General features: G+C 43.0%; 4 protein-coding genes and 2 non-coding genes across 8 annotated transcripts; 3 read left to right on the forward strand and 3 right to left on the reverse strand.

Moving 5' to 3' along the window:
* Positions 1-2,360: 2,360 nt before the first annotated feature.
* Positions 2,361-26,599, reverse strand: gnl3 (G protein nucleolar 3). 3 transcript variants are annotated; one of them, XR_011087749.1, is made up of 26 exons: positions 20,809-20,915; positions 18,642-20,662; positions 14,975-15,094; positions 14,831-14,889; positions 14,622-14,762; positions 14,341-14,460; positions 14,188-14,274; positions 13,977-14,112; positions 13,804-13,895; positions 13,379-13,529; positions 13,188-13,275; positions 12,904-13,081; positions 12,682-12,824; positions 12,351-12,487; positions 12,129-12,277; positions 11,886-11,943; positions 11,661-11,814; positions 7,760-10,815; positions 7,626-7,672; positions 7,392-7,448; positions 7,050-7,311; positions 6,782-6,887; positions 5,671-6,678; positions 4,372-5,607; positions 3,476-4,301; positions 2,361-3,223 (listed from the first exon to the last, which is right to left on the reverse strand). XR_011087749.1 is itself a non-coding variant. In XM_049734100.2 (18 exons), the coding sequence occupies exons 4-18, from the start codon at positions 14,985-14,987 to the stop codon at positions 11,708-11,710; spliced, it is 1,659 nt and encodes a 552-aa protein (XP_049590057.1). In that variant the 5' UTR covers positions 14,988-15,094; positions 18,642-20,662; positions 20,809-20,915; positions 26,512-26,599; the 3' UTR covers positions 11,548-11,707. The 3 variants fall into 3 exon arrangements, 2 of the variants coding, with proteins under 2 accessions (XP_049590057.1, XP_068508526.1); XM_049734100.2 differs by lacking the exons at positions 2,361-3,223; positions 3,476-4,301; positions 4,372-5,607; ... (4 more) ...; positions 7,626-7,672; positions 7,760-10,815 and adding an exon at positions 26,512-26,599 and having other exon boundaries at positions 11,548-11,814; XM_068652425.1 differs by lacking the exons at positions 2,361-3,223; positions 3,476-4,301; positions 4,372-5,607; ... (4 more) ...; positions 7,626-7,672; positions 7,760-10,815 and having other exon boundaries at positions 11,548-11,814; positions 18,642-18,714; positions 19,023-20,662.
* On the forward strand, positions 8,713-11,545 carry glt8d1 (glycosyltransferase 8 domain containing 1). Its single transcript, XM_049734105.1, has 9 exons — positions 8,713-8,863; positions 8,953-9,051; positions 9,230-9,440; positions 9,564-9,681; positions 9,773-9,857; positions 9,955-10,067; positions 10,143-10,309; positions 10,389-10,501; positions 10,660-11,545. The coding sequence occupies exons 1-9, from the start codon at positions 8,854-8,856 to the stop codon at positions 10,839-10,841; spliced, it is 1,098 nt and encodes a 365-aa protein (XP_049590062.1). The 5' UTR covers positions 8,713-8,853; the 3' UTR covers positions 10,842-11,545.
* On the reverse strand, positions 12,562-12,635 carry LOC125977939 (small nucleolar RNA SNORD19). Its single transcript, XR_007484785.1, has one exon. It is a non-coding gene; the product is annotated as a small nucleolar RNA SNORD19 (small nucleolar RNA).
* Positions 13,617-13,752, reverse strand: LOC125977941 (small nucleolar RNA SNORA47). The gene has a single exon (XR_007484787.1). It is a non-coding gene; the product is annotated as a small nucleolar RNA SNORA47 (small nucleolar RNA).
* LOC125977534 (uncharacterized) lies at positions 15,596-18,333 on the forward strand. Its single transcript, XM_049734104.2, has 2 exons — positions 15,596-15,858; positions 16,668-18,333. Exons 1-2 carry the CDS (start codon positions 15,678-15,680, stop codon positions 17,636-17,638), a joined length of 1,152 nt encoding a protein of 383 aa, XP_049590061.1. The 5' UTR covers positions 15,596-15,677; the 3' UTR covers positions 17,639-18,333.
* LOC125977647 (adenosine receptor A1-like) lies at positions 24,718-26,296 on the forward strand. The gene is made up of 3 exons (XM_049734432.1): positions 24,718-24,723; positions 25,637-25,888; positions 25,976-26,296. Exons 1-3 carry the CDS (start codon positions 24,718-24,720, stop codon positions 26,294-26,296), a joined length of 579 nt encoding a protein of 192 aa, XP_049590389.1.
* Positions 26,600-26,756: the final 157 nt, after the last annotated feature.

Consider the following 26,756-nt stretch of genomic DNA (forward strand, 5'->3'; position numbering starts at 1 on the left):
GTCTTTTGTGGGGCAGGGGGCGGGGCGAAGCCCCGCCCCCTACCCTACTGTCATTTAGTAGGGCAGGGGGCGGGGCTTCGCCCTACTGTCATTTAGTAGGGCAGGGGGCGGGGCTACGCCCCGCCCCCTACCCTACTGTCATTTAGTAGGGCAGGGGGCGGGGCTACGCCCCGCCCCCTACCCTACTGTCATTTAGTAGGGCAGGGGGCGGGGCTTCGCCCCGCCCCCTACCCTACTGTCATTTAGTAGGGCAGGGGGCGGGGCCATATCGACGGGGGCGGGGCCAGCTGCATGGCCCCGCCCACTTCCGGGCGGGGCCACACTGGGTGTTTACACATAAATAAATACTTGGATATGCAGTATATATGCATGTATCCAGACATCTACAAAAGTGGCCCGGTGAATGTTCTCACCCCTGGGATCGAACCAGGACTGTACGGGACAAGAGGCCGTGTCACTAACCGGTCGGCCAGTGTGACCTGACAGCCGGCGGCGCTCTCTTCCCTTTTGTACTTACCCAGCGCGCGCGGAGCGCAATACTGAACGTATAAGAATGACTCGAAGTGAAAGCGGGGTCACTGCCGAGCTCGCCACGCTTGGCGAGTGGCTCCGTCGCTGCGCTTGAACACCTGAGATCCAGGGTTCGATTCCCCACCCTTGCTGCTTGCGCCCCATGCTGCCTGCGCCGCCTGCGCTGCTTGCGCCGCCTGCGCCTCATGCCGCCTGCGCTCCATGCCGCCTGCGCCACCTGCTCTCTATGCCGCCTGCGCCACCTACTGCATGCGCTGCGATGTTCGCTCCATTGCATTGACTATGATGAGGCAGACATTTGCCTGTACTTCTCACTTGCAGTGATTAATAAGTGAATTAATAACTTTTTCGAACTTTACAAGTTTTTTTTTTTTACTTTTTGTAATTTACTATTCTAGGCTGTTCTAAAACACCATCTGATATGCTTGATACACATTAGAGGAGGTGTAAAAAAAAAAAAAAAAAACATATTCCATCATTTACTTCATATGGTGTACCGGCACAAAGGTTTGCAGTGCTGAGGACATGAGGAGACCTAGAAAGAAGACCCCCCGCCCCTGATGTATCAATGCCCGAGCGATTAGGCACATGGACGGGCAACCCCCAGCCTCGGGTCCGGATACGTCATCGCTCAAATTGGCAAATCATAGCAAGCTACAGAAGAAGACTTTCTGCATCACATGAATTATTTTAGCGTGTGGTTTAGAAGTGTATTGTACAAATGAACTTGTTTGCTTTGTACTTTTGAGAGACATGCACATTGTCGAGTTGGTGGCAGTACTTATGTGTATTTGTTTGGTTGCTTTGGGCAGAACAAACCGCAAAAGACGGGTCACATTGACCCAGCTGTCTAATTGGGGTGCCTATCATTTGTAATGTACTTAAAAATTAAAATTATTAAAAATTACCACGTACAGTTAAATAGAGCATCAGACAGGTTGAGCCAAATATCTAGCACGTGGTTTAGAAGTCTATCATGCAAATGAATTTGTTTTGTACTTTTAACACACATGTACATTGGCGAGATAACGGCAGTACTTCTGTATTTCTTAGGTTGTTTTGGGCAAAACAACGAAAGGTGCATCGCATTGACCCGGCATCAGACAGGTTGAGTCAAATATGCTGCCACTCGGTGGCCGCACTTGCAATTCATCGAGCCTGTCTGATATGGTCAATTTCATAAGGATGCCGGTATGAATCAAAGTCAAAGTCCAAGTCAGCTTTATTGTCAATTTCCTCACATGCCAAAGACACACAAAGAAACCGAAATTTCGTTCCCCGCTATCCCACGGTGACAAGACATGGCACACAATAGACAATCAAGTAAACAACGTGCTGAATAAATAATGAATAAATAACACAACAAATACATAAGAGGAGCAAGTGAGCGTACAGCAGACAATCCAGAAAATAGCGCAAAAGTGCAGCACTCTACGCAGAAGGGGGTAGCGAGTTCAGGGTCCTTACAGCCTAGAGAATGAAGCTGTTGGCGAGTCTGGTGGTGCGGGAGCCCAGGCTCCCGTATCTCTTCCCAGAGGGCAGAAGGTCAAACAAGACCACTCTGGCCTTTACTCTGAACTGGGTGATACCACCCAGTACATGTACAGAGGATGGCCGTGTAGTTACGAAACTCTGCTTTGAATCGAAAGCTAAGGTCCTGGAAGTTACACGCTATGTTTATAAATTCAATTGACTTGAGCAGCAACCTGGACCGTACAGAAACAGCCTTCTTTGTAGACAGCCAATGAAGACATCAAGCCCTGTAACAAAACATGCAACAAGTTTCACATTCAAGAGCTGCACCATCGATTGAGGCACATCGCGAATGATGACTGACACCAAAGTTAACTTTATTTACAAGACCGCCAACAGGAAGAAAACACACCACTGTTGATTTTATTCACAAGAATGCCCACATGATGCATGACGATTCAAAACAAACCAAAAAATGGCTCGGACTGGATTAAAACAGCTTTTACTCGTTCAGAAAAAGGTACCAACATTCTGCAAGATTCTGAGTTCGGTGGCCATTTTAAAGCAGGGTTGCCAAAGATGACTTATTGATCGCAACAGAGACCGTTTGTACGCTTGTCGTTTGCATGTATGGGTGTCTGGCTACTTGGCTTTTGTCAACCATTTAGAATGCATCCCGCTTTTCTTTGTGTAATTAAAAAAAGAAAAAAAAAAGCCTGACACTGCATATTCAAGTCAATTTTGTTTCAGCCTAACTTTACAATTGTCTTGTCATTGAGAATGTCTCAAATAATTCCAGTTTGTATGTACGATAGACTGCCAATGCTTAAAATGGACCACTTGAATTCAGTTCACAGTTTAATTGCAGTTCAGTGGTACACGTACACACACACAAAATAACAGTACAAACAGTTCATTTCATGATTAAAAAACAGTAAAACAACAATATTGCAAAATGACGCTGCGCTGAGAAAGAAAGAAAGGCATCATGCAGACAACCAGTGTGCACACCCAGTGAAAAAGTGGAGGGAGGAAAAGAAAGCACAAAAGGAAACACAGTCGTACTCTCCTTAAACGCTGGCTGGGCGCTTTGCCCTCGCCGCATCTGCACCCATTCGTCCTGCGTAGGCCGCTCGTCACGGGCGTCAAGGTCGGCCGACGGTTGGGTTATCCTCCCGGCCGGTATTCGACGTTTGGACTCATCCTCCGCCTCGTGCCACTGCAAAAAGAAAAACAGCACTCGGTTGCATGCGGTTTACTTCTGTGGACGTACTCATTAGCCGTCTATTAAAGCTTGCTCCTATTTTAAGCTCCTTTTATTAATTGCGTATGCATACATTAATATTTGTTTTCTTTTTATGTCTGTTCCTATATGAAGAATTCAATGCTTATAATTTCTCTCTTTGTTGTAAAGTGCTTTGAGTTGCATTTCTTGTATGAAAGGTGCTCTACAAATAAAGTTTACTATTACCCTCTGGTCTCGCGGCCCTGTCCAGTCCCTCTCTGTGCAGGCACTCGTCCGATCCACTGCCCCAGCAATCCTGAAAGGCAGACATATTGTGGTGGTTTTGGCAAGGGGAAAAATTCCACTAGCACCCCCCTCCCCCCCAACCTTGACTAAGGTAAGTTTGAATCAGGTAACTAGCGGCACGCACGGGCTGGCGCATGTCTCATACGGCCCTCCCGCATTGGAGCGATCCGGGTTATGAAATGTTTAACCCCTTACAAAAAGGGAGGGAGGGAGGGAGAGAGAGAGAGCGAGGGGAGATAAGAGGCTTTGGTGCGCACTTAAGCGCAACCGGCCAGTTCCCCCTGAGTAGAGCTGGCTTGGCCTCGAGAGGAAAAAAAGAGGAAAACGTGACGTCACGGAGAACGTCACGGAGAATCTCCTTGTCCTCGACACCGTCGACGACACTGGGACCCAGGCAGGCAGACATTATACCCTGGTATTCCACAAAGGGCAAGGTATAGCCACGTTCCACCCTGAGTGCACCAGGCCATGCAGGTACTGCCGGGCGCATTGGAGAAAGAGAGCGAGAGAGAGGGAGGGAGGGACGGAGAGAGGCAGGGGGTGTCTACTTTGCCAATTCGTATCTTGAGGGTCACAGCAACACAAATGACCGTGCGTGCTACTAGATACCCTATTCAAACAGACAGGGGTAGGGAAAACAAAAGAAAAAACAAAGGCATACTCCCCCAAAACGCTGGCTGCATCTGCACCCATCAGTCTCGTGTGGGCCGCTCGTCACGGGCCAAGGTCCGGGTCTACTCCGGCCGGTGTTGGACTCGTCTTCCGCCTCGCACGAGTGCAAAAAGACAAACGGTACTCAGGTGCATGCGGTTCACTTGTGTCAACGTACTCATTACCTGCCCCCTCCCTGGTCTTGTGGGTGCAGCCCAGTCCCTCTCGGTGCAGGCTGGCGCTTGTCCCATCCGCCGCCCCGGCAACCCTGAACGCAGACAAATAAGGAAATCTACTTAAAACCAACAAGTGTGTACACTACCCTTGCAGATTGGATTGCCATGTCACCGCCTCTGGCCAGCCTTGGCCAGTCATGCATCAGGCTCCTCTTCAACACTTGGCGACTGCTTTCTTTGGGTGATTCCTTCCTTTGCACCCCGCTCACCAATCGCGGGTCTGGTGGCCTCCGTCCACCGGCTCTTCGTTTCATACATCAGCTCTTCCACCTTGCAAGACAAGCACAAAAGTCTCGCTGCGCGGTCGCTTGCGCTTGCCGTCGCTTGCGCTTGCCGTCGCTGCGCGGGCGCTTGCCGTCGCTTGCGCGGTCGCTTGCGCGGTCGCTTGCGCTTGCCGTCGCTTGCGCGGTTGCTTGCGCGGTTGCTTGCGCTTGCCGTCGCTTGCGCAGTCGCTTGCGCTTGCAGTCGCTTGCGCTTGCCGTCGCTTGCGCGGTTGCTTGCGCGGTTGCTTGCCGTCGCTGCGCGTTTGGCACTCAATGAGGGCTGCACAACATTTTGGAAAATCAATGATATGGCAGTATTGGGCCAGACCACTGCATTGAGGCAAGTTGTGCAAAATTCTTGGATGGAGGTTAACTATTTGATCGCAATGAGATCAGTTAGATTAGTTAACTTTAACTTACATCAATGACTAATCGTCTTAACTCATTACAAATAGTTAGGCAAGAAAACATGTTTCATTTGAGACATGAAAAAAAAAATCTTTGCGGTCTTAAAGTGCATGTCAATAACCTAGACCACCATATGGCAGCTTTCCAATACACATGCAGCCCTACACACGTCACCATTGGTGTCCAAATGGCAGCCTCGGGGCAACTTGATCAACACACCACACGAATGAACACAACACTGCTTTGTAGCACTAAATATCAATGGCAACATTTCGTGATTGATTTAATGAATTTGCGTCAAAGAATTCTGAATTTGTTTCAGTATGTAGCCCTCAAGCAGACATTGGGACACCGCTGGTGTAATTTAAAAATATATATATCCATTTCACACGTTGAAGCTGCGCAGGTCGACGTCTCCAGGGAAGCGGGTCTCCCTCAAAACTCGGCGACTTCAGAGCGATGCCACAGCGGTCCGTTAACCTCTGGTCAGATCGTGTCACATCCCGGTCGCCATCTGCAGAAACAAACAAATCTTAGAAACTCAAAGAGCACCCCAAGTTGTCGGTCACATGCTTACTTGATCACAGCGGCTAGCTACTATTGGTGACCGTCGCCGGGTCAGATCGGGCTGTGCGCCCCCCCTTTTGCGTCCGGCCTGCAAATGGCAGAACATGCAATGAGTTGGGCGCTGCTCGCATCATTACGTCTTCCTCGTGGACCGGCTCGCCCAAACACCGCCCCCTACACCTAGAGAACAAAGGACACACAGCTTAGATCAATCACGACAGTGGTAGGTTAGCAAAAGACAAAATGTCTCGCTCCAATGCTGTCCTACGCCTAGGGGAGAACAAAGAACGCAAGTACCACAGTGGTGGTAGGTTAGGGTTAGATGAAGTGCAACAGTGGCAGGTTAGAAAAAGACAAAATGGTACAAGTCAAATTGCAAAATTGGACATTCAGGATCGGCTCGCTCCAATGCTGCCCTACACCGATGGGGGAGAACAAAGAACGCAGCAAGCACGACAGTGGCAGGTTAGAAAAAAAAGACACAAAATGGTACAAGACATATGGCAAGCTTGGACATTGGGCTCCGCGTCAAAGTTCACTTTTGTCTCCATCCAAGTCACCACATCCTCCCCCAAGTGAGCCGTCAATGGCAACCAAGCACAAGACACCACTGGATCCAGATAAGCCACAACCTCTTATGCAAGACCAACTGTCAGACCCCCAAACACTGTCCACACCTGCAACCTTTCCGTCGTGCACCCATAACCAAAGGCAACCACACTGCCCCCTCCTGGGCACATGATCCGCACATGTTGCAGCGTGCTTGATTCTTGACTTGATATAGCATTGCTCTTTTGGATAGGCCATTGCTCCTTTGGATAGGCCATTGCTCCTTTGGATAGGCCATTGCTCCTTTGGATAGGCCATTGCTCCTTTGGATAGGCCATTGCTCCTTTGGATAGGCCATTGCTCCTTTGGATAGGCCATTGCTCCTTTGGATAGGCCATTGCGCCTTTGGATAGGCCATTGTGCCTTTTCATATGGAATTATACTTTTCCCATTCGGCTCCTCTTGCAGCCTACAATAACACAGACAGTCATTAATTGTGTGCTGGGAAGCTAAAACTCGACAACCATTGTGTTGGGAAGCTGAAACTTGACAAAAACAGGTTTTCACCCTACTTAGGACTACTCTTCCTCAGTGTCCTCAGCATCACTGAAATAGCTCCTCAAGAGCCTCCTGCTTGCTTTGTATAGAAGGATGCTGGCTGGGCAGCCTTTTCTAGTGCTACAAAAGACAAACGGAAATTATTGCAACAAAAATAGATATTTTTATTTTATACATACTAAGTAGAGTATTGCAGTTGAAAAAAAATATTATTCTATTGTAGTAAATTATAATTATCCAGGATTTTAATTCACATTTTCATTTCATCATTCATCAACTCACCTCACATTGGACAGATGATCCAGGTTGGCGGCGTCCAAAACGGGAGAAAATAACCTGCGCAAATGTTTGTTGCGTAACGGAAAGAGAGCGGGCGGGCGCCATCTTTGAATGGATTTGCTCTGATTTGGACATGACGTAAAAAAAAAAAAAAAAAACCCGCGAAAAACATTTAAAATATCACCAAAACGCGCAACGACGCGACGCAAAGTCGATTGTGGCATGCCGTGCCCAAAACTCAAGCACTCCCTGGACAGCGAAAATCCTGCAAGAAATAATAAATGGCATCGTAAGAAACTGCAAACATTTGCTCACGGGTTAAATTGCCTGCGGCGTACAATTTACCTCCAGGCCTACCGTCGCGGCGGACGCGACGTTGCCGAGTCACGAGAGTACACAATCCTGCGTCAAACAAAATAAAAAAGGCTTGTGAGAAAAGGCAACAAAGCACACATTTTGGGGCCTATTTGAAAACTCTCCTTGCGGTCTCCAGTTACCTTCGACGCCTACAGTCGCCGTGTGAAAACATGGCGTCCGTCGTGAGAGACGGCAAGAAACGACAAACATTTGCTCCCTTACCTGGGAAAATGCCACGCGCTCGGTGGGACCTGCATTTGAGAACTCCCCTTGAGCGCGAAAATCGTGCAACAAACACGGCGTCCGTCGTGAAAAACGGCAGGAGACGACAAACATTTGCTAGCATGCTCGCTTACCTGAGAAACCGTCCGCCGCCACGCGCTCGGTGGTACCTGCATATGATAACTTCCCTTGAGCGAGCACACCTGTCTTCAATTTACCTAAAGCCCTGACGTCACAGCCGTCAATTCAAATCTTCTTCTCCTGATCGTCCAACGGCGCTCGGCACACTGACGTCACCAGGTGGTCGCCTGTCATGGTGACTACTGTGGAAAGGGTTGCTTCGGACTATCCGTTGAAACTTTGAACACCGAACATGTTTGGATGGATACCCTATCAATATGACCAAATCTCCTTTTGTTTCCGAGCAGGCTCTGGTCGAGTGGTTTACGCCATTGCCTTCAATCAAATGAAAATATTTGTATCGATAGTTCATCCTAAAATGAATTGTTCTTGCAAAAATTCGGCGGCCGTTGCAGTGCTCCCGTGTAGTGATGTGCATTCCAATTCTTTTAGGTGAACGAATCTTTAGAATCAGGTTCATTCAAACGAATCGTTCAACGAATCCCCCCCAACCAAATGTCTGATTTTTATGTTTTGATTGGCAAATATAAAAACAAGGAATAAAACACCAGACTTTAGGAAGTGATTCGTTCACTCTCGTTCATTGAAAGGCTCCGTTCTTTTTTAACGAATCGTTCACTCACCAGCCAACACTACTTGTTTATCGCGACGGTTCGGGCGCGCCTATTATCGGCGGCGGGCCACCTTCACAGTATTACAATTAATAAATGGATGGATGGATGATATAAACAATACCTATAACACACAGTGATTCAAATTGACCTTATTTTACTTGTATAGATTTTGAAATTTTATCCAACAATCTAGCTTGTTTTTGTTTCTAATCAGGCACGCCGTGGGCGACTATTTCGTACCTGCGACAGCAGATGGTGTTGCGTTGGCAGTTCTCATGCAACTGTTTTTACTACACAATAAATGTTTGGGGATTTTAAGGTTAACATACACACGGACGGTTAAATGTGCTCAAGATTGAGAATGGTTTTATTTTCTCACATCGTGGAAGTGCTTTAGCCTACCAAACAAGTACGTGGCGTCTTTATTTACACAAGAATATTGAGCATAATTTGGCGGAGAAACGGAAGAGGCGATGAGGAAAGGTTTGTTTCTGGCCATCTGGCATGCGTCCTCTAATTTTAAAGTAATTGCTCAGGATTTTTAAATATGTGTGCTCTTGATTGTTTTCCAGTAAACGTGGTCATCCTCGTGCTGCTTGCTGTGGCTTTCCTGATCATAATTCAGCGAAATCTCTTGAGCCTCAGTGACTTTTTACATAAAGAAATAACACGTAGGTGTTTTTCCTTCAATTAGCATTTCTTGCTCAATGTTCTATTACCCTTTTTGTCCTCAAAATAAGACAGTACTTGTTTTCCACTACTACTATTTTTGTATGTCAGACAGCAGTAGAGATAATGTTGCAGTCATTTTAACATTCAAAGATCAATCCTATATGTGGTGTTCTCCAGATACTGGAGCCATCCTTCCCTTTGAGGCAGAATTGTCTCCTGACCTTCGAGTGGATTTGGAGAGAGAAGGGGATGAGATCCCTGTAGTCATGACTGCTGCTGAGGAGAGACTTGGTGCTGCTGTGGCCGCCATGCACAGCATCTACCAGAACACTAAAGCCAATGTTGTCTTCACCATTGTTACCGTGAACGACACAGCCGATCACCTCATGTAAGACTCCACTGTGGCTATGGAGACGTCTAGTATCATTGTGCTTATCTTGCGCATTAAACCAATGCAGACAGAAAAACTTTTAGGTTTGAATTATCATCGTCAAACTTTGTTGATTTACAGGACGTGGTTGAGTGCGCCAAGGCTAAAAAACATCAAATACAAACTGGTTCTCTTCAAGCCTGAGCTGCTGGTTGGCAAGATAGCAAAAAAAACTCCAACTCTGGAGGCTACAAAACCAGTGAGGAAACTTTTTGTTCATTTAGAGTACTGAGCATATTGACCTAAAGTTTATTCCTTGCAAGTTTTACTCATCTGGTCTATTTTTCCAGCTGACATTTGCCAGATATTATCTGCCTTTATACCTGCCTGAGGTGGAGAAAGCCATTTATCTGGATGATGATATTATTGTGCAAGGTAAAAAAAAAAAAAACTCCACGCCAGCATACACCATTTTAATCTAAGCCTGATTGTCTTTACTGAAAAAAAAAGTTCATTTTCCTTTTTTGCTCAGGGGATATTAAAGAGCTTTATGACACAAATTTAAAACCTGGACATGCAGCGGCCTTCTCCGATGACTGCGATTCAGCATCCGCTAAGGGCATTATTCGGGGGGCTGGAACTCAGGTAAAAAGTACTGGCCTTTTCCCTTCCATACCAACACGTTACATATATATATATATATTTGCTTTCTTTCAATAGAATAACTACATGGGGTTCCTGGATTTTAAAAAGGAGGCTATTAAACAACTGGGGATGAGAGCCAACACATGCTCATTCAACCCGGGAGTCATCGTTGCCAACCTGACTGAGTGGAAGAACTTGAACATCACTAGTCAGCTGGAGCACTGGATGGAGCTCAACACGCAGTCAGTCATTCGTGCTGCACAAATGTGGCCGTCTTGTTTCTGTGCATTGAACGTACCTGCATCACTTTTCTTCCCCCAGGGACGATCTGTACAGCAAGACGTTAGCCGAGAGTATCACCACGCCCCCGCTTCTCATAGTTTTTTACAAGCGTCACTCTGCGCTTGATCCCATGTGGCATGTTAGGCACCTTGGTAAGTGGCTACAGTGAAGCTCATAATTATTCATACCCTGGAGACATTTTGATGACTTGTTTTAGCTGGAAATTATGCAAATGTGGCAAGATACTTTTTATAAAAATAATAATGCATATCATTGATACAGTATATTTCAACTGTGACTTTTCTTGAAGGTACTACCGGTGCCGGAAACCGCTATTCGCCGCAGTTTGTCAAAGCAGCTAAACTCCTTCACTGGAATGGACACTATAAGCCATGGGGCAGGATGTCCGCCTTCACTGACGTATGGGACAGGTGGTTCATTCCAGACCCCTTGGAAAAGTTTCATCCTGTACGAAGACACACAGTGGACTAATAAAACTGAAAATGTGTGAAATGCAGCTATCTGAGCATGTCGAGTCAGTCCAGCCAGCAGGAACATGCCTCTCAGGACCACCCATGAGAAAACCTCCCACTCAATTCTCATTGTACCATTGAGTTTTGTTAGTCATTTTCCTGAACAGTATTTGGGGAATACTTTTAAAATCACACCTGCTTTAGTTCAGATGAACATATGGATGTCCTAAAGTTAGCTTATTGAAATCCTGGTGGCCATTTGAAAAATGACACACCAACTGTGTTGTCATACTTACAAAGCCGATGCCTCGTTGTCAATGACAAATGCAGCATTTTGCCAAATTTTATAGAGCTCACTTTAAGTCAGAAATGCTGTTACCTCATTTCAATACTTCCTGTGGAAAATGTATTGTCACTATCTTCAAGGTCATTTATAAACTGACCTTTGCCTCTTCTAGTTTCTGTTTTCTATATAATGATTGAACATGTTACAATACAAATTGTGCTGAAATAGCATTTTTTCATGGCTAGTTTTTTTTCCTCCCTGATGTAATATGTAAACCACTAAGCAAACCATTGCCATTCCAGGTTTTATATTGTACATTAAACACATTTTGTAGAACTATTGTATTGAAACTTTGACAAACCTACATGTGGTGTGAATGGTCTCTACAGTATGAAATGTTTACAACTGAAAAGCTGAAATAAAGTTATTGGCCAACAGATTGGAAAGAATTCTGGTTTATAACATCAGTAGCATCTATATACAAAATGTTCATGCAGAGATTCAACTTAAATTGGTTGCATCATGCATAAAAATAAAAGGTTAGTATTTTACCATATTTCTCCATCCGTCACACCAGCCAAAAAATTGACAGGGAAAGTTCATTTAAAATAAGTGTTGAAGTCATAGGCATCATCATCGTCTGTTTTCACTGTGGAGGAGCTGTTGTCAATGGCCACCGGCTTGAACTGGACACGTTTTGTTTTTTCTGGAAAGACAAAACAAGGTGTTAAGTGGGCGTTGTTCACATAATTATCAATTAGTGAAAAACAAATGTACCTTCAGATAAAACTTTCTCTGGTTCATCTGCCTTTGTCTCAACCGCTATTTGTTCAGACTGTGAGGGGGGAAAACAAATAGTTAAAAGCTAGAAAGAGCACAATTCTCTCAGAGGTTTGTTCACCAGCAGGATCAGAGTTGGATTAGAAGTCTTCATGAGTGAATTCAGACTTATGCTTCTGTCCTCATTTCCATGCTAAGGTTACACTTGTAAAATGTGGCACCATCAACAATGTCATATACCTCATTATTGTTCTCTGCCTCCACAACCAGCTCCTCTACAGGTCTAACACTGGGTTTTTCTACAGGGATGTCACTGACCACCAGAAGACCCCTCGTGGGACCGCTAGACGTAAAGCTGATACTGTTGGCCGGGGTTGGAAATTTTATACCTTCAGAGAGGAAAAATTATTGTCAACCAACATTACAATGTCGTGTAGCTCGAGCATGTCTGTTAGCATGTACTTCTCAGCGTATCCTCATTGCCCGTTTGCAGTTGTGCACGATCCAGGCTGCTCCACATGTCCGCGATGACGGCGTCCGTCACGTAGGCAGGGGTGGCCTCTTTGTCTGTGGGTTTGCAGTGGTAGCTCAGCTTGGCTCTGAGAGAAAATCAAAACATAGAGCAATATGAGAAAGCAATCCCGTGCTTGTACTAGCACCTTCAGCAGCATGGCACGGTGTTTGGATCAGAGTTGGATTAACAGTCTTCATTGTGAAATCTGAAAACAATTTTTGTCCTCATTTCCACACCAGGTGTATGTCGCTGATTTTTTACCAGAATCAAAAAGCTCACCCAGTCCAATCTTCCAGAAACGCTGAAGCGGCCTGCTCTGTATTGAGAACTCCGCCCTTTTGCAAGAAGCCCCGCTTTTTGGCCAACAAGGTTAGAAACTCTGCAACGTTTCTATAGTTTGCAATATTGAACTGTAGTATGACCTGAAGCAAGAAGAATACAAAATCTGAGATGACTTCATAATGGCAGGGATTGGGGCCCCTTTACAGCACCGGATAGTACCTGAGTCTGGTTGCACTGTTTGAGCAGAACCCTGACAGCCTCCTGCGTGCTCTCCTGGCCCTCCTCCACTTGCAAGCTCCTCAGAGCCATGGCGGCTGCCGGATTGGACGGACACGCCAGGATTCCCGGACTATCCAACAGATTGACATTCTCCGAGATTTTCACCTCCTGCAAGGATCTAAAGGAAAACGATACATTGAGGATGAAGGTTCGTAATACACATTACAAGGCAGTTACAAACAATATTTGCCAACACTGCTCGATCGATTGTGCCAATAACTCACTTTGTGATGCCTCTTTTCACACCAGCAATGCAGGCAGTACTTTCTTTCAGATTATTGATCAGGCTGCTCTTACCCACATTGGGAAAACCTAGATGGAAATATTGTTAAGTGTGGTCACATGATCATCACATTCAGAAGCACCAACTGGGATCTTAGACAGAACCTTCAGGAGTAGCAGACACAAGACTCACCAACTACGCCTACTCGAAGACGAGAGTCGCCCCCCTTGCTTGCGGCGTAACGTGTGAGCAGCTCAGTGAGAACAGAGTTTCCAAAGCAGGCGGCTCCATAGGAATTGTCATAGACTTCTTTGGAGGCCTTGATCCTGTTCTTCTTCGCTTGCTAATAAAAATATAACCACAAAGGCGAATGTGTGAATCACATAAAAACGTTTAAAAATTAACCACAATGAACAGTCTCATTTCTAATCACTTGTTCGCAAACACACAAATTAAGATCAGCACATGGCCGAGCTATTTTCATGAGTGGTTTGATTGTTAATATCGGAGGTTGTAACCAGTTAAGAACAGCACCACACAAACTGCTCAACTTTCTCAGACCTCCAAGAAACGAAAATGCAAGAATGGATTCCATGTTTAGAGCATTTAACTCCTACCGCTTTTGTAACGGATGCTTTGAACGCCACAACCGGAAACTCCTGCTGTAACTTCTGTATCCATTTATCCACATTTGCTTTTGGTACCAAATCTATGACAGAATATAAACAAAGCGCTTAATTTTACTGCACTCACAACAAGCGGCGCAGAGACACGTCTTGCCCATATGTACCTATTTTGTTTAAAACAAAAATAAGCTTCTTGTTGCCCTCCTTCTGCAGCACCATCTCCTCCAGCTGTGGACATCTGCAGCCCAGTGGATCACGAGCATCTAGCACTTCGATTACCACATCAGATGCATCAATGACCTTAAGAGTGGAAAATAATCTGGTGAGTTAGGAAATAAACACACCAGATAAAAGTAACAACGAAGATGTCGTTACCTTGTTTAGTTCAGCACACTGAAACCTTTTAGAGTTCCTTAGTTCAGTATTCTTTTTTTCTGGATGTTTTTTCTGGATGCCGTTATCCTGCAATATAGATGGATTTAATTTTAAAAAATATATTATTTGAATCAAATTAGTTTTTTGTTTTACCTCTCGTGCTTTTTTGGCTTGGGGTTCTTTTTCTTTACTTCCAGACTCCTTTTCCTGTTTTCGTTTTTTGGCACGTTCTTCTTTTGCTGCTTGCTTTTGTTTCTCTTTTTGCTCCTCAATCTGAGATGACAGTATGTGGCAGAATTACTACCTTTTCTATTTAAACATTATTACCATGCCTATTAATGGCAACGTGGTAGAGCTGACCTAAGGCAAGTCGTTTCAGTATTTACACATTAGTAAGATAGCAAATGACTGATCAGACGGCTTTCCATCCAAACCTGAAGTCTCCTCTGCTCGGCCTCTCGCAACACTTCCTCTTTAAACGGAGCACTATTCGGCACTCCTGGATCTTTTTTGGGTCGATTCTTCACTCCTTTCTTCTTGGCTTCTTTTCTTAACTTTCTGTTGTGCTCTTTGACCTAGAAAAACGAGGACCATTAAAGAAAAATACGTGCATACAACCATGCTCTAAAACTGATCATCGTACCTTCTTTTGGATTTTATACCGTTTAGAACATGACAATCTCTTACTCGCTTTCCTTAGCTCTGAGAAGAAAGAAAAATACTTTAAGCATTTGGCAAACGTAAAATATTTGTAGTTTGATGAAATACGATAAAAGTGTCGACTTACTTGGTCGTTTCATCTTGGACTAATGTCGATCGTACCAACGTGAAGTGCTACACGTGCATGGCAAGTCGAAGGTCGTCATTTCCGCTTTATTCGGCGAATAATTTAATTTTATACCGCCACCTATCGATCAGGAGGTTCGTCGTTAAACGTTAGAATAAATAAAATAGGGCCTACAAATTCATACAAACTACTTTCAATACAGTTTATTCGGGGTCATGGGAGAACAGTATACAGCAATGTGGAATGTATTATATATAATATAACTTACAGAGAAGACAAAACTCATCACTCACTGCTCTTGAAAAATAAGTAAAGATTTTCCACAAAAAAAGATCAATATATGGGGCTCTCCATATAATTATTTGACTATAGACAAAGTATGTGCGTGATAATATATTTTTTGTTCCATTTGTATTATACTGTATCAAAGATACTTCTCAAATTAGTTTTTGTCTCATTGACGGGTTTTCCGAAATAACCCAACATCGTATCATTATTTAAAAACACAATGAAACAATCTGAGAAAAAACTTTTTTTTATTGTCACATAATGTAATATTCAGATTTTACTTTAGACAAAAGCAAAGTAGACTGAGGCAAAAGGAAGAAACAATTGGAGATTGTCACGTGACCGAGCGTCTCATCTTTTTTTCGGTTCCTTTTGGATGGTGGAGAGGGAGCGATCCTCCGTGTAGTCCTGGACGATGACCAAACTGCAGTTTTTGAACGTCTTCCTGACCGAGCGGCTCATGCTTGCTGCGCAGGAGATCTACAAGTCTGTAGAGGACACAATTTTGGAGTACCAGGAGGAAATAGCAATCCGGGAGCGGGAGAACGACCATCTGAGACGTAGGCTGCGAGATGCAGGGATTGAAATATGGCCAGGTTAGCTCCACCAGAAGCTAACATTTGCACGGTTCCTTTCTTCATATACATACGGTTTATCGTTGGGTGTTAAGTGTAAAAAAAAAATAGAAAATAAAAATAGCACCCCAAAAATAAACATAGCTACTCTCCACTAAGTCATCATTAGCCGCTAGTTGACATTAGCAACTACTGTTGCGGAGCTGCTAGCGCTTTAGCAACCTTTGTTTGTTAGCGAACTTGTTAGCTAGTCTACATTTTTAACACTTATAAGTAGACACAGGCAACACACAAATGCTTTATTTTTTTGTGTGTCTTGTCTTGGATCTTCTTTCACTTACTGTACACAGCAAGTGCTAATTTAACTTTTAAAACCTTCATTTTTTTTAACCGTTTATGTCATCCACATTTAATTAAGAACGACTTGAATTTATGCCGTCAAAAAAGTTAACTATTGAGAGTGACTGCGACGTAACGACACAAGTTCATGTAGAACACTAAAACATACACAATATTGTGTGAAGAGATGTGTATACAATGATCCCTCGTTTATCGATAGATGAAAATCCACGATGTGGAGTTAATATTTTTACGATATCCGCACAAGACTTTAAAAACCCTTTCTTGTATTTTTAAACACTTTATTGTATTTTTAATCACTTTTCAACGTTCTTTAGGGCTTCACTAAAACTCTCAAAGTCACAAAAAAACTATTGTAAACGAATTACAAATTAGAATGATCAATGTTCTCGCTTGTTGAGGTACCCTTAGCATAATTGAATCACTTTAGTCATTTGCCTAACTTGGGTCTCTGCTGATTTTGTTCTCAGACCGCCCATCAATGGCGTTGCTCGAAGAGGAGGATGGCGAGCATCCACGGCGTGAGTGGAGTCCCAGCATGGGACATGAAGAGCGTATTCCAATTCAGCTCAAGGACAAGGGAGAACTGCGGCCCAATCAAGGAGAGCTCCATGCCCATGGCTCTTGCAGCACTTCAGAAAACATGTTCTCCCCCGTGCATGTTGCAAATGAGTACGCGCAGGACGGCCCACACACGTCCGCCCCACACACGTCCGGCCCACACACGTCTGCCCCACACACGTCTGCCCCACACACGTCCGCCCCACCCCAGAGTCAAGGCGTGGAGAACAGGGACCAGGATCCTGGTTCCCGGGGCTCCTCGAGGCACGTGAAGGCAGAGAGTGGAGGCAGCCACAGGGGCCCAGTGTCATCCAACAACGGCGGGCAGCCCCTCGCACCAGTCAACCCAAACTGTGCAAATGAGAACAACATTGACATTGGGGTGGAGAATGGCAGACAGATGGTTGGTGCTAAGGGAAACGAATCTGTGGCAAACAGGGGACCGTCATCTCATACGCGCAACCAAGAAGCCAACGCCGTGGAGTGCCCCCATCCAAAATCCCCCCTCCAAGGCCACATGTCGTCCTTCTGCTGCAAGGTTTGCGGCGAGGCCTTCAGCCATGTGGGTCATTTGCACGTGCACGTGCAGGTGCACACGCGGGAGAAACCGTACCGCTGCGGCGTGTGCGGGAAGTGCTGCAGCTCCGCAGGACGACTGCAGGAGCACCAGCGGAGCCACACTGGGGAGAAACCCTTCCGCTGCCAGATTTGTGGCAAAGGGTTCACCCAGATGGCTCACCTCAAAGTGCACATGAGGATCCACACGGGGGAAAAGCCGTACAGCTGCCCCGTGTGCGGCAAGTGCTTCAGTCGCTCGGACAAAATCAAACGGCACCTCCAGACGCATAGTCGGGAGGGGACCTATTTTTCAGGGCAATGATGCCGCTGAGGAGCCAGCCTTCTTTGGGAATCACATCCATGTGTTTTTTTTGTTTTTTTTTGTTTACGAAAACAGTTGCTGCCATTTAGTAAGATTTTTGTACTGACTTTGAAAATGTGTAAATATGTTTGTAACATAATAACACTTATTCATTTCATGATCATGTCATTGATCTTTATCAGGTTCCTTAATTTTACATTGACACAAGAAAATTCAAAAAATGTCAAGTTTTACAGTTACATTTTAAGAAGGCTTAAAATAAAAAACAAAAATCAATTCTTTCACACATTCCTTGAAACTGGAAATGTGACTGCATTTCCTTGCTCAATGTGGAGAAATGATCAATATTTTTTACGTTTTAAAATCTCTATTGTATTTCTTGAGTTTGGGTGGTGGTGAAGTCAGGCATGTTATAGAAACTTCTGCCACTATTGTTATCGTAGTTCAATAATGACACTAGCACCAAAACAAGAACATTCATTTGAGAGTGACTACATTTAGAACATTTAAAAAGTAGCAGTTGCAGATTACTTCATTTTTTTATTTGTATTCAGTTTTCATTCATTTTTCAATCAAGGAAATTCTGTCAAATGTCCATCTCCAGATGGGACAGTGTGTATCTGAATGTTTTGTTTCTATGCTACAGTGTATTATTTTGCCCTAAGAAAAGACCTGCAGCTATTAGGACTTGATTCTTCTACTAATTATCTCTTCAATCATTTGAGCCATTGCAAAATACACATGGGAAATTTTTTTCTCCACTAGGGGTCACTATCCTACACTGTAGTATTCACCTGATGATGTGTGGGTCAGCGAATGAGTTAGTTCAGGTTAGCCGGTCTGGGTGTCGAGTCCCCGGGCATCACTTGTGGTTGTTACACTTAAAGTATGAATGTGCTTAATAAGTTTTTATTTTGTTACATTTTGTTCAATAAAGTAATCGTAAGCGCATCAGTGGCTGTGTTCATCCTTGACCCAGTGGTAGGCTAAGAATGTTTGTTACCTTGTGTTGGTTGATTATTCAAATTCTTGTTGCAGCTCATTCTGAGAAGTCCATCTCCCATAAACGTAGTTCCCTATAAATAAAAAAATATATATAAAAAGTAAAATATATATTTTACTACAAAAAACCTTACCATACGTGTTCAGTTTTTTACAAAAACATATTTTACTATACATAATCAATTCTGTTTCCTCAAAAAAAGCTCAAGTTTCATTCTTAATTTGAATCAAATTGTAAAATTCCAGTCCAGTATTAACATTTGCTGCCTAATTTATCAGCTCTCATGAAATAGTAATTACTCTAGAGACAAATAAATTTCATTTGTTTGTTAAATGTTTATAAATGAATCATTTTGGAGACATTAAATCATTTTTGGCTTACTTCATTTTTCATTTAAAATGTTTGCTTGTCCTGTGAAGGTCTGAATTCTTCACGTTCATAATTCAGAATAGCCCAAAGCCTGTGGTGCTGGAAATAGATTTTAGTTTTGTACTAATTAAACTTGCCATGTTAACTAATTGCAACATTAATCTTCTTGTAAAGGATTATGAGTACGACAAAACGAATAGGTCGTTAATGGGATTACACAACTCGGAACAAATATCAACACACCCCTCATTTAACCCCTTGGCTTTAGGAAAAAGGAAATGCTTGGATTGTTTTTGTTTTTTCTTCCTTCTATTTTTGTTTTTCTACTTACAAGTAGCCTTATCCACTGATTTGAAAAAGTAAAAACATCTAACTCTCACTTTGCTTCATCTCTCTTCATCTGTCAAATCCCACCTCTGCACTCCAGCCCACACCTTGACACTCCTGCCATCATAATGTTTTACGGACATGGACATCATCTTATGACTTATCTCCTCATCATCTAACCCAAGTTTGAAAACTTACTTCAAAACCCTAACCTTTTTTTTTATTTTTATCTGATGTATAAAACAAACTAAAAACGATGTGCTTTGGTCTTCACACAACTTTTATGAACCTCAACATGTATTCTACTTGATGTGACGTGATTCAAAAAAATTGGGCAGGAGAATGTGGGAGTCATGGTTCATTGGACACAGAGTCTATTGAACCTCATTAGGACAGAAGCTTCATAAAAGCGCATGCTCACTAACAAGCTTGCAGCTTTGGCCAAAGTTGAGCGACAAGGTTCACTGCAGCAGAACAGCTTGAATGGTTTTGGGTGTTGTGGTGATTGGGCCTCCTCTCCTTTCCTTCTTAGAGGTCATCAGAGACGAGCGTTTTCTACTGCACATCCCCTGGCGCGCTAGACAATCTGGTGACTTGAACTTTAGACCAATTGGAGTCCATGCAGAAGATCAGCGCATGTAAAGTACATTTAGAAGAAAGCTCCACGTGTGGATGATGTAAAGTTGCACCCGTAATTAGCCAACTGACTTTAACTGTCTGGTCACAAGCCAAGTGATTTTCTGTTACATGATAAAAATTCTGTTCTATTATCTTGCGGCATATCCTGAGTGTCAATTAAACATTAGCCCAGTCAGTCACTGAGATGGGTCGATTCGATTAGTCACAGTCGAGGCAAGGAACTCGGGTGAAGCCGGGACAAGAAGGCAGAGGCCGTCTTGGACTGCTTCTCCCGGAGACAAGCGCTCACTGGGACTTTCTGCATCACTAGGCAGACAATGTTTCAAACTGATGTCAGGAATGAAAAGAAACTGGAATTTGTCACAATTTTAAAGGGTGGGATGGTTTGTATTTCTGTGAAACTTCCTGCTGCAGCTTTGCCTTTTAAAGACATCACCTTTGGAAGCCATAAAATTTACAACTGCTGCTACTGGAGGGAATCACGTGACACAGTATAATTCTTTACTCTTCATTGAACAGGCTCCTTGAGGCTCTTTTAAATGTGAAATAACCTAATAAGGTTCATTATAGTGAAGTTTATGAGGCTGTGAGACAGCAATATGGTGAATGTCAAAAATGCACTTAGCTTATCAGCTGTTGGCTCGTCCTCAAAGGGACATTTCGTTGATGACATTTAGGTGAGTCCTCTGGGATAGACAATATGAGGAAAACAAATTATACTGCGACAGATGATGAAAAAACGCACGACTTTGCTGTTCGGGCTTCCATTCTGCATAATTATGGTATATTTCAATTTAATTGGAATAGGTAGTGATTATGCAGTAATACGCACCCAACAAAGGACATCTGGTACATAGAGGTCAGTCCAGCAGTCAGAAAGAATTCTGTTGTGGTCCAGGGATGTTGCAGGCTGCATCACAATGAGCTTTGAAGCTCAGCCTGTCACAGTGGATATGTGAGAAAGGGAGAGGAAAAAGCAAGGGGTGGCAGGTGAGAGAGGATTAAAAAAAAAAAAACTAAACCGGTCAATATCGATTTGTTCAACTTCAGTCTGAATTAATTCGCGTTTAACTCCAATTCGGAATGCAAAGTCAGACACTGCTCACAATGCAAATTTGCATCATTCCCTAATTGGCAAAAAAAAAAGGCTATTTAGAGAGTACAATTTTTTGTCAGTCAGGATTCCAGGAGTCCTTACACGTTTCAATCTAACTTGGCATCGATCTTAAGATACCATACAGCTGCTTGAAGCACAAATTCAAATGACATAAAGCTCTTGGCAGATGTTTTAAAACCTTTTAAAACCTTTTTACGATGCGCAGCGCAAGAGCAAAATGTCACAATTATATCCCGAGCACCTGCGCACATGCAAGGGTAATAAAGCCCAGAAGGTTGCAACGGATTGGCTTGAAACACTTTACCTTCATAATCAGCCATGTGCAGGTGGTGAAATGGCCACCATCAAAACCAAATCATGTTGTTTTTCGTTCAATTATGGTGACCAGGGGAGCTAGTTGCAAAATTAATGATGCCTTCTCAAATCCTCAAATGGGTTCCTGGCTCAGAGGAACACTACAACTCAGACTCTGGTACTGGTATGTGATTGAGCTAGAATCTGCTGAAATAGGCAAAAAAAAAATAATCTAAAATGATTTACAATTACAATTTCAATGATGCTTTTTTTCTCCATCATAAAAGCTAATTCATTTAATAACTCTCTGACAGCGTCAATCCAATCTGAGTGGTCATCAGAATAGCGGCCACTCGCTCGCTGGAGCTCTTTGTCGTGGTGGAGGCCATGAAATGACATTAGAGGCAACTGCGTGGCCATCTGCCAAATGTTGCTTAACCATCAAACCGGAATAATACAATTATTTGTCACTATAATTTAGTGGGCTGATATATTTGTTATTCTCATTAAAAGACTGCAATAAATCATAAAGCTCTGAGATAAAAAAAAAAACGTTCCTTTTTTTTTTTTTTTTTTTACATCCCTCCAAATCATCAGAAATTAACGAACTAAATCAAATGGTTGCATTCCTGGACTTTTTTTTTCTTTTCTTTTTTTTTTCTGATTCAGGACATTAGTTTTGATGCTATTTTAAATTAATTCCTGTACTTAGTTTTTTTTTATGGTCATAATGTTAGGAGTCTGTCAATGAGAATATTCATACTGATAAATCACAAATTTGTACATGACAGTGGAACAAAAAGTTACAAAAAAGTATTTGTTGAATCCTAAATTTTATGATAGTGACAGTTTGACAAATCAACTCAATTTCCATTATTTTCCATCAGGAAAAAGATTATGCAAATGTTTTGGTTCCATTACACGCTTTTCATTGGCGAGAGGCTATCAACAAATGGAGAAAGGCAGTGTGTGGCAACGATCAATATTTCACAGACAACAACCATGATGTAATTTCAAGTCGGGCAGATTGGAATCTGCACCGGCATTTTAAATCCGCCACCTCCGCTAAGGCGGAGAGCGGAGGAGATGCCGTGTCTCCTCTGTTTATGTCAAAGAGTACAAAACACCTCCGTGACCTGTCAATCAATCTCCAGTGTCACGGAGCCAAGTAAACAACACGACAACCAATGTGAGGAAAAGAGGAACCTCTAATGGAGCACAGTGTGAATTGTCTAATCAGATCCATTTTGCATTTTTATTTAATTAGACTGATTAAAATGGAGATTGAGCATGATCTCAGCAGCAGCATTGCTAACTTGTGATTACTTATTTATTTGTCATAATTAGCATTTAAGTCATGCATGCAATGCTAAGCGGGAGCTTTTTTGATTTTCCCTTCGACTGAATTTAAAAGTAACATCTGTGTTACACGTATCGGTCAAAATATTAGGTACACCTGCACCATCAAAGGAGATCCATGCATTTTCTATACCGCTTGTCCCCACAGGGGATCTTGTACTGTAAATAAAATGTCTTTAACACTAACTCTTAGGTCACAAACTATCTGAAATGCTTTTTTTTTTCATTTGGAATGACACATCTTCAATTTCATACAAGCATCCTTTCTTCAGAAAAAAGATTGTTTGCCAGTGGGAAAGCAATTCAATTGCATTCAATACCTTTCTAGATACAATCACTTAAGATTTTCATGCAGTAAATAGTTACACGCCAGTACAGATTTGCCATAATGTGACTCAAAATGTCTTTTCCTTGTAAATCTCTTTCTGGCAGCAACATCAAATTCAGGTGATTTTTGTTTTTTTTTGGGAACACATCGGCATTACGTTTGACAGCTGCAATATAAGGATGAATAAGTCATTTCACTAGAAGAAGCTCACTCCCACAGGAAGTAGAAGGATGATAAGTCACTATTGTCAAGCTGTCACTCGATAAAATCTAATCTTGTGAGCCCATTCTTTGGCCTATTTTCTCACTGTGGCTTCTTGGAATAAAGGAATAGAGACATACACGTTACTACCACTTGTGCAACATAATGAGATTTAATACGAAAACTGTATCAGTGCTGTATTACGTTATGGATTTGGTGGTCATCAAAATATTAGTGTTAAAAATCCTTTTGACAAAATCCACCTCTGATTCAAATTTGCTGTTGAGCACGGTATGTGTCAGTTAACCACATTTGAATCATGTGCGGCTGACGTGTCTGGCCTCCAGAATTTTCTCCTTAATTGAGCCCTGCCCTTGTTTGTGTATGAGCGTGAGTGATCGAGTGAGTGTGTGTGTTTGTATGTGTGAAATTGGAGTGAGACAAGTGGAGTTCTGATCAACATCATTTGCATACTCAAACTAACCTGGAATTGCACCTTGTCGCCAAATCACCTTCCACATTCCATTCCATGGGATGATGCCATTAGTGACTTCGTGCCGGTTTTCTTTCGCTCCAGTCACAACAGCAGCCTGAGGATGAGAAAAAAAAAATGCACCGGTTTTTGCTTCTTCTTCAAAATGTAATGTGACTGTTTCTATCAATTCAACAAAACTCAATTAACTTAAAAAAAACGTTATTCCCATCGCTGACTTGACATGCAGTTCTTTACAGCTAAGATGACTTCTAAAAAAAAATGTTATAAAAGACGTTTTAACAGCCATGTTGTAAATGTGTCTACCACCAGTGCATTAAATCAATTGGACACCACGCCAAACTACTCATTTTATGTGAACATTTGCATCGGAATGAATTTTAATGCCTCCACTGTAAGCTTTCTGCATTATATCACGCTTTAGTGTTTTTGGAATATATTTGCTTGGGGCACTTTGGAATTTGACATCTTTTGACCTCTGCATACAATATTCCTCATTTTACACATCACCTCTACACCTCTTAAAACCACAATTATAAGGTACACCGAACGCTGTGGCTTGGGATTGTCGTGTTAAAAGCAAACATTTGGCTGAGCTCGAGATTATTTATTTTGTTCTCCCCCGAGGAGCTCTGCAGTGCACACTTAGGAACATTTCATCTTCACTCACGTTCTCGCCCAGCCTGCCGTGAGCAAATAAAGTCCTCGTGACCCTCGCCTCATCCCAGCAGGGGAAAAAAATGTCGGAACAGTTTCCCTTCATTTGTGGAGGGCTGCACATGGTTGATGAGGAGCAACACCCAACACACCTTCCAAAGCAGCAGCTGCCGCACAGATTCACCGTAGTGGCAATTGGACCCAAGGCAATCTGGGGACGCATTGTGTTTCATTTCATCAAACACGAGTATTATCATCGTCTATTAAAGAAATTGATTTTACTCTTGGAAATATGAAGGTGGGATCATTAGCCCTTATTTAACAAAAATGTCACGCATGCTAAGGGATAGTAGATCAATCATTTTGCCCCGTTAGCTTATGAAAAAGAAATAGGAGACGGCCTTTTAATTTTGACAGCTCATTTATCATCTAAGTCATGGTCTCAACTAGAGTCTACACGCTTTTAGTAAACTGTCGGGTCAAAAACAACCCAATTTGGGTTGAAAATGGGACCGACCCAGAAAGTTGGGTCAATTTGAAACAAATGAATGCTTCATTTGCACAAATTTGATATGAGGCAATACGAGCAAACAAGAAGAAGTTTGCTCTTGCACTGGCTTGTCTATCTACTAATCTTGTGGGCATGTAAAAAGTAAGAGATTAGTTTCTGATAAACGATTGAGCAAGTAGACACTCACGAATCATTCCCAGCACGAAGACCTTAACAACACTCAAGGTGATGGAAAGGAGACTCTCCATCAATCATCTTCTGACTGTAATATTCTCACTAAGGTGGGGAATCTACTCCAAAAATCTCATTTGCCATATGTGGACAATAGTAATGGGACACCTAACCAATTATGCATAATTGCAATTATGTTGAACAATTAGGCCTGTATACTATACGATGGATGTCACCCTTGACCCATATTCATTTTTTAAAATGTCAAATGCAAAGTTTGACATCAAACCTGGATGGACCACATGGAGAAACCCCTTAGAAAAAACAGTGACATGTAACCTCCACACAGGATTCAAACTCTGAACCTCCAAACTGCGAGGCAGACATTCAACCCACTCCTACACCATGCTGCCCAAAAATCAAATATTGAATAATAATAGCAATAATCAATCTTAACTTCCAGAATAAAAGCAACAAATAGATAAAGCATGCCTGGTCTTAATGCATCGTGACTTTTGAAAAATTCCAGTCAAAGAAACGAGACAATATCACAACAGAATTACACAAACGTCTGTTTGGATGGAATAACTTACAACATCTCAGTGACAACGGTTCCCTCGTCAGCACCGACCTGGTGGTGAAGTGCCAATTTGAGACAGTCATCAGCATGGACTACATGGTCTACTTCAATTTCTTCGGCTGGGTGCTGCCCCCCCTGGTCCTCATGCTCGTCATCTACGTGGAGATTTTCTACATGATTCATAAACAGCTTAACAAGAAGGTGAGAATGAGGAACAGCGGCCATGTTTGCATCAATGGCAAGTTGAATGGTTCGATATGTGCCGACATCGTGTTTGTCTCTGCGCAGGTGACGGTGAGCCACGCAGACCCCAGTCATTACTTCGGCAAGGAGCTGAAGCTTGCCAAGTCCTTGGCTCTTGTTCTTTTGCTCTTCGCCGTTAGCTGGCTCCCCCTTCACATCCACAACTGCATCACACTCTTCTGCCCCAAATGCGACAAACCACCGAGCGTGATTTTCATCGCCATCCTCCTGACCCACGGCAATTCTGCCGTCAATCCCATCGTGTACGCTTTCCGCATTAAGAAATTCCGCTCGGCCTTCTGGAGAATTTGGAATCAGTACGTTCTTATTAGTGTTAAAAATCCTTTTGACAAAATCCATCTCTGATTCAAATTTGCTGTTGAGCACGGTATGTGTCAGTTAACCACATTTGAATCATGTGCGGCTGACGTGTCTGGCCTCCAGAATTTTCTCCTTAATTGAGCCCTGCCCTTGTTTGTGTATGAGCGTGAATGATCGAGTGAGTGTGTGTGTTTGTATGTGTGAAATTGGAGTGAGACAAGTGGAGTTCTGATCAACATCATTTGCATACTCAAACTAACCTGGAATTGCACCTTGTCGCCAAATCACCTTCCACATTCCATTCCATGGGATGACGCCATTAGTGACTTCGTGCCGGTTTTCTTTCGCTCCAGTCACAACAGCAGCCTGAGGATGAGAAAAAAAAAAATGCACCGGTTTTTGCTTCTTCTTCAAAATGTAATGTGACTGTTTCTATCAATTCAACAAAACTCAATTAACTTAAAAAAACGTTATTCCCATCGCTGACTTGACATGCAGTTCTTTA

Source organism: Syngnathus scovelli, chromosome 11 (genome assembly GCF_024217435.2).
Source record: "Syngnathus scovelli strain Florida chromosome 11, RoL_Ssco_1.2, whole genome shotgun sequence".
Lineage (NCBI taxonomy): Eukaryota > Metazoa > Chordata > Actinopteri > Syngnathiformes > Syngnathidae > Syngnathus > Syngnathus scovelli.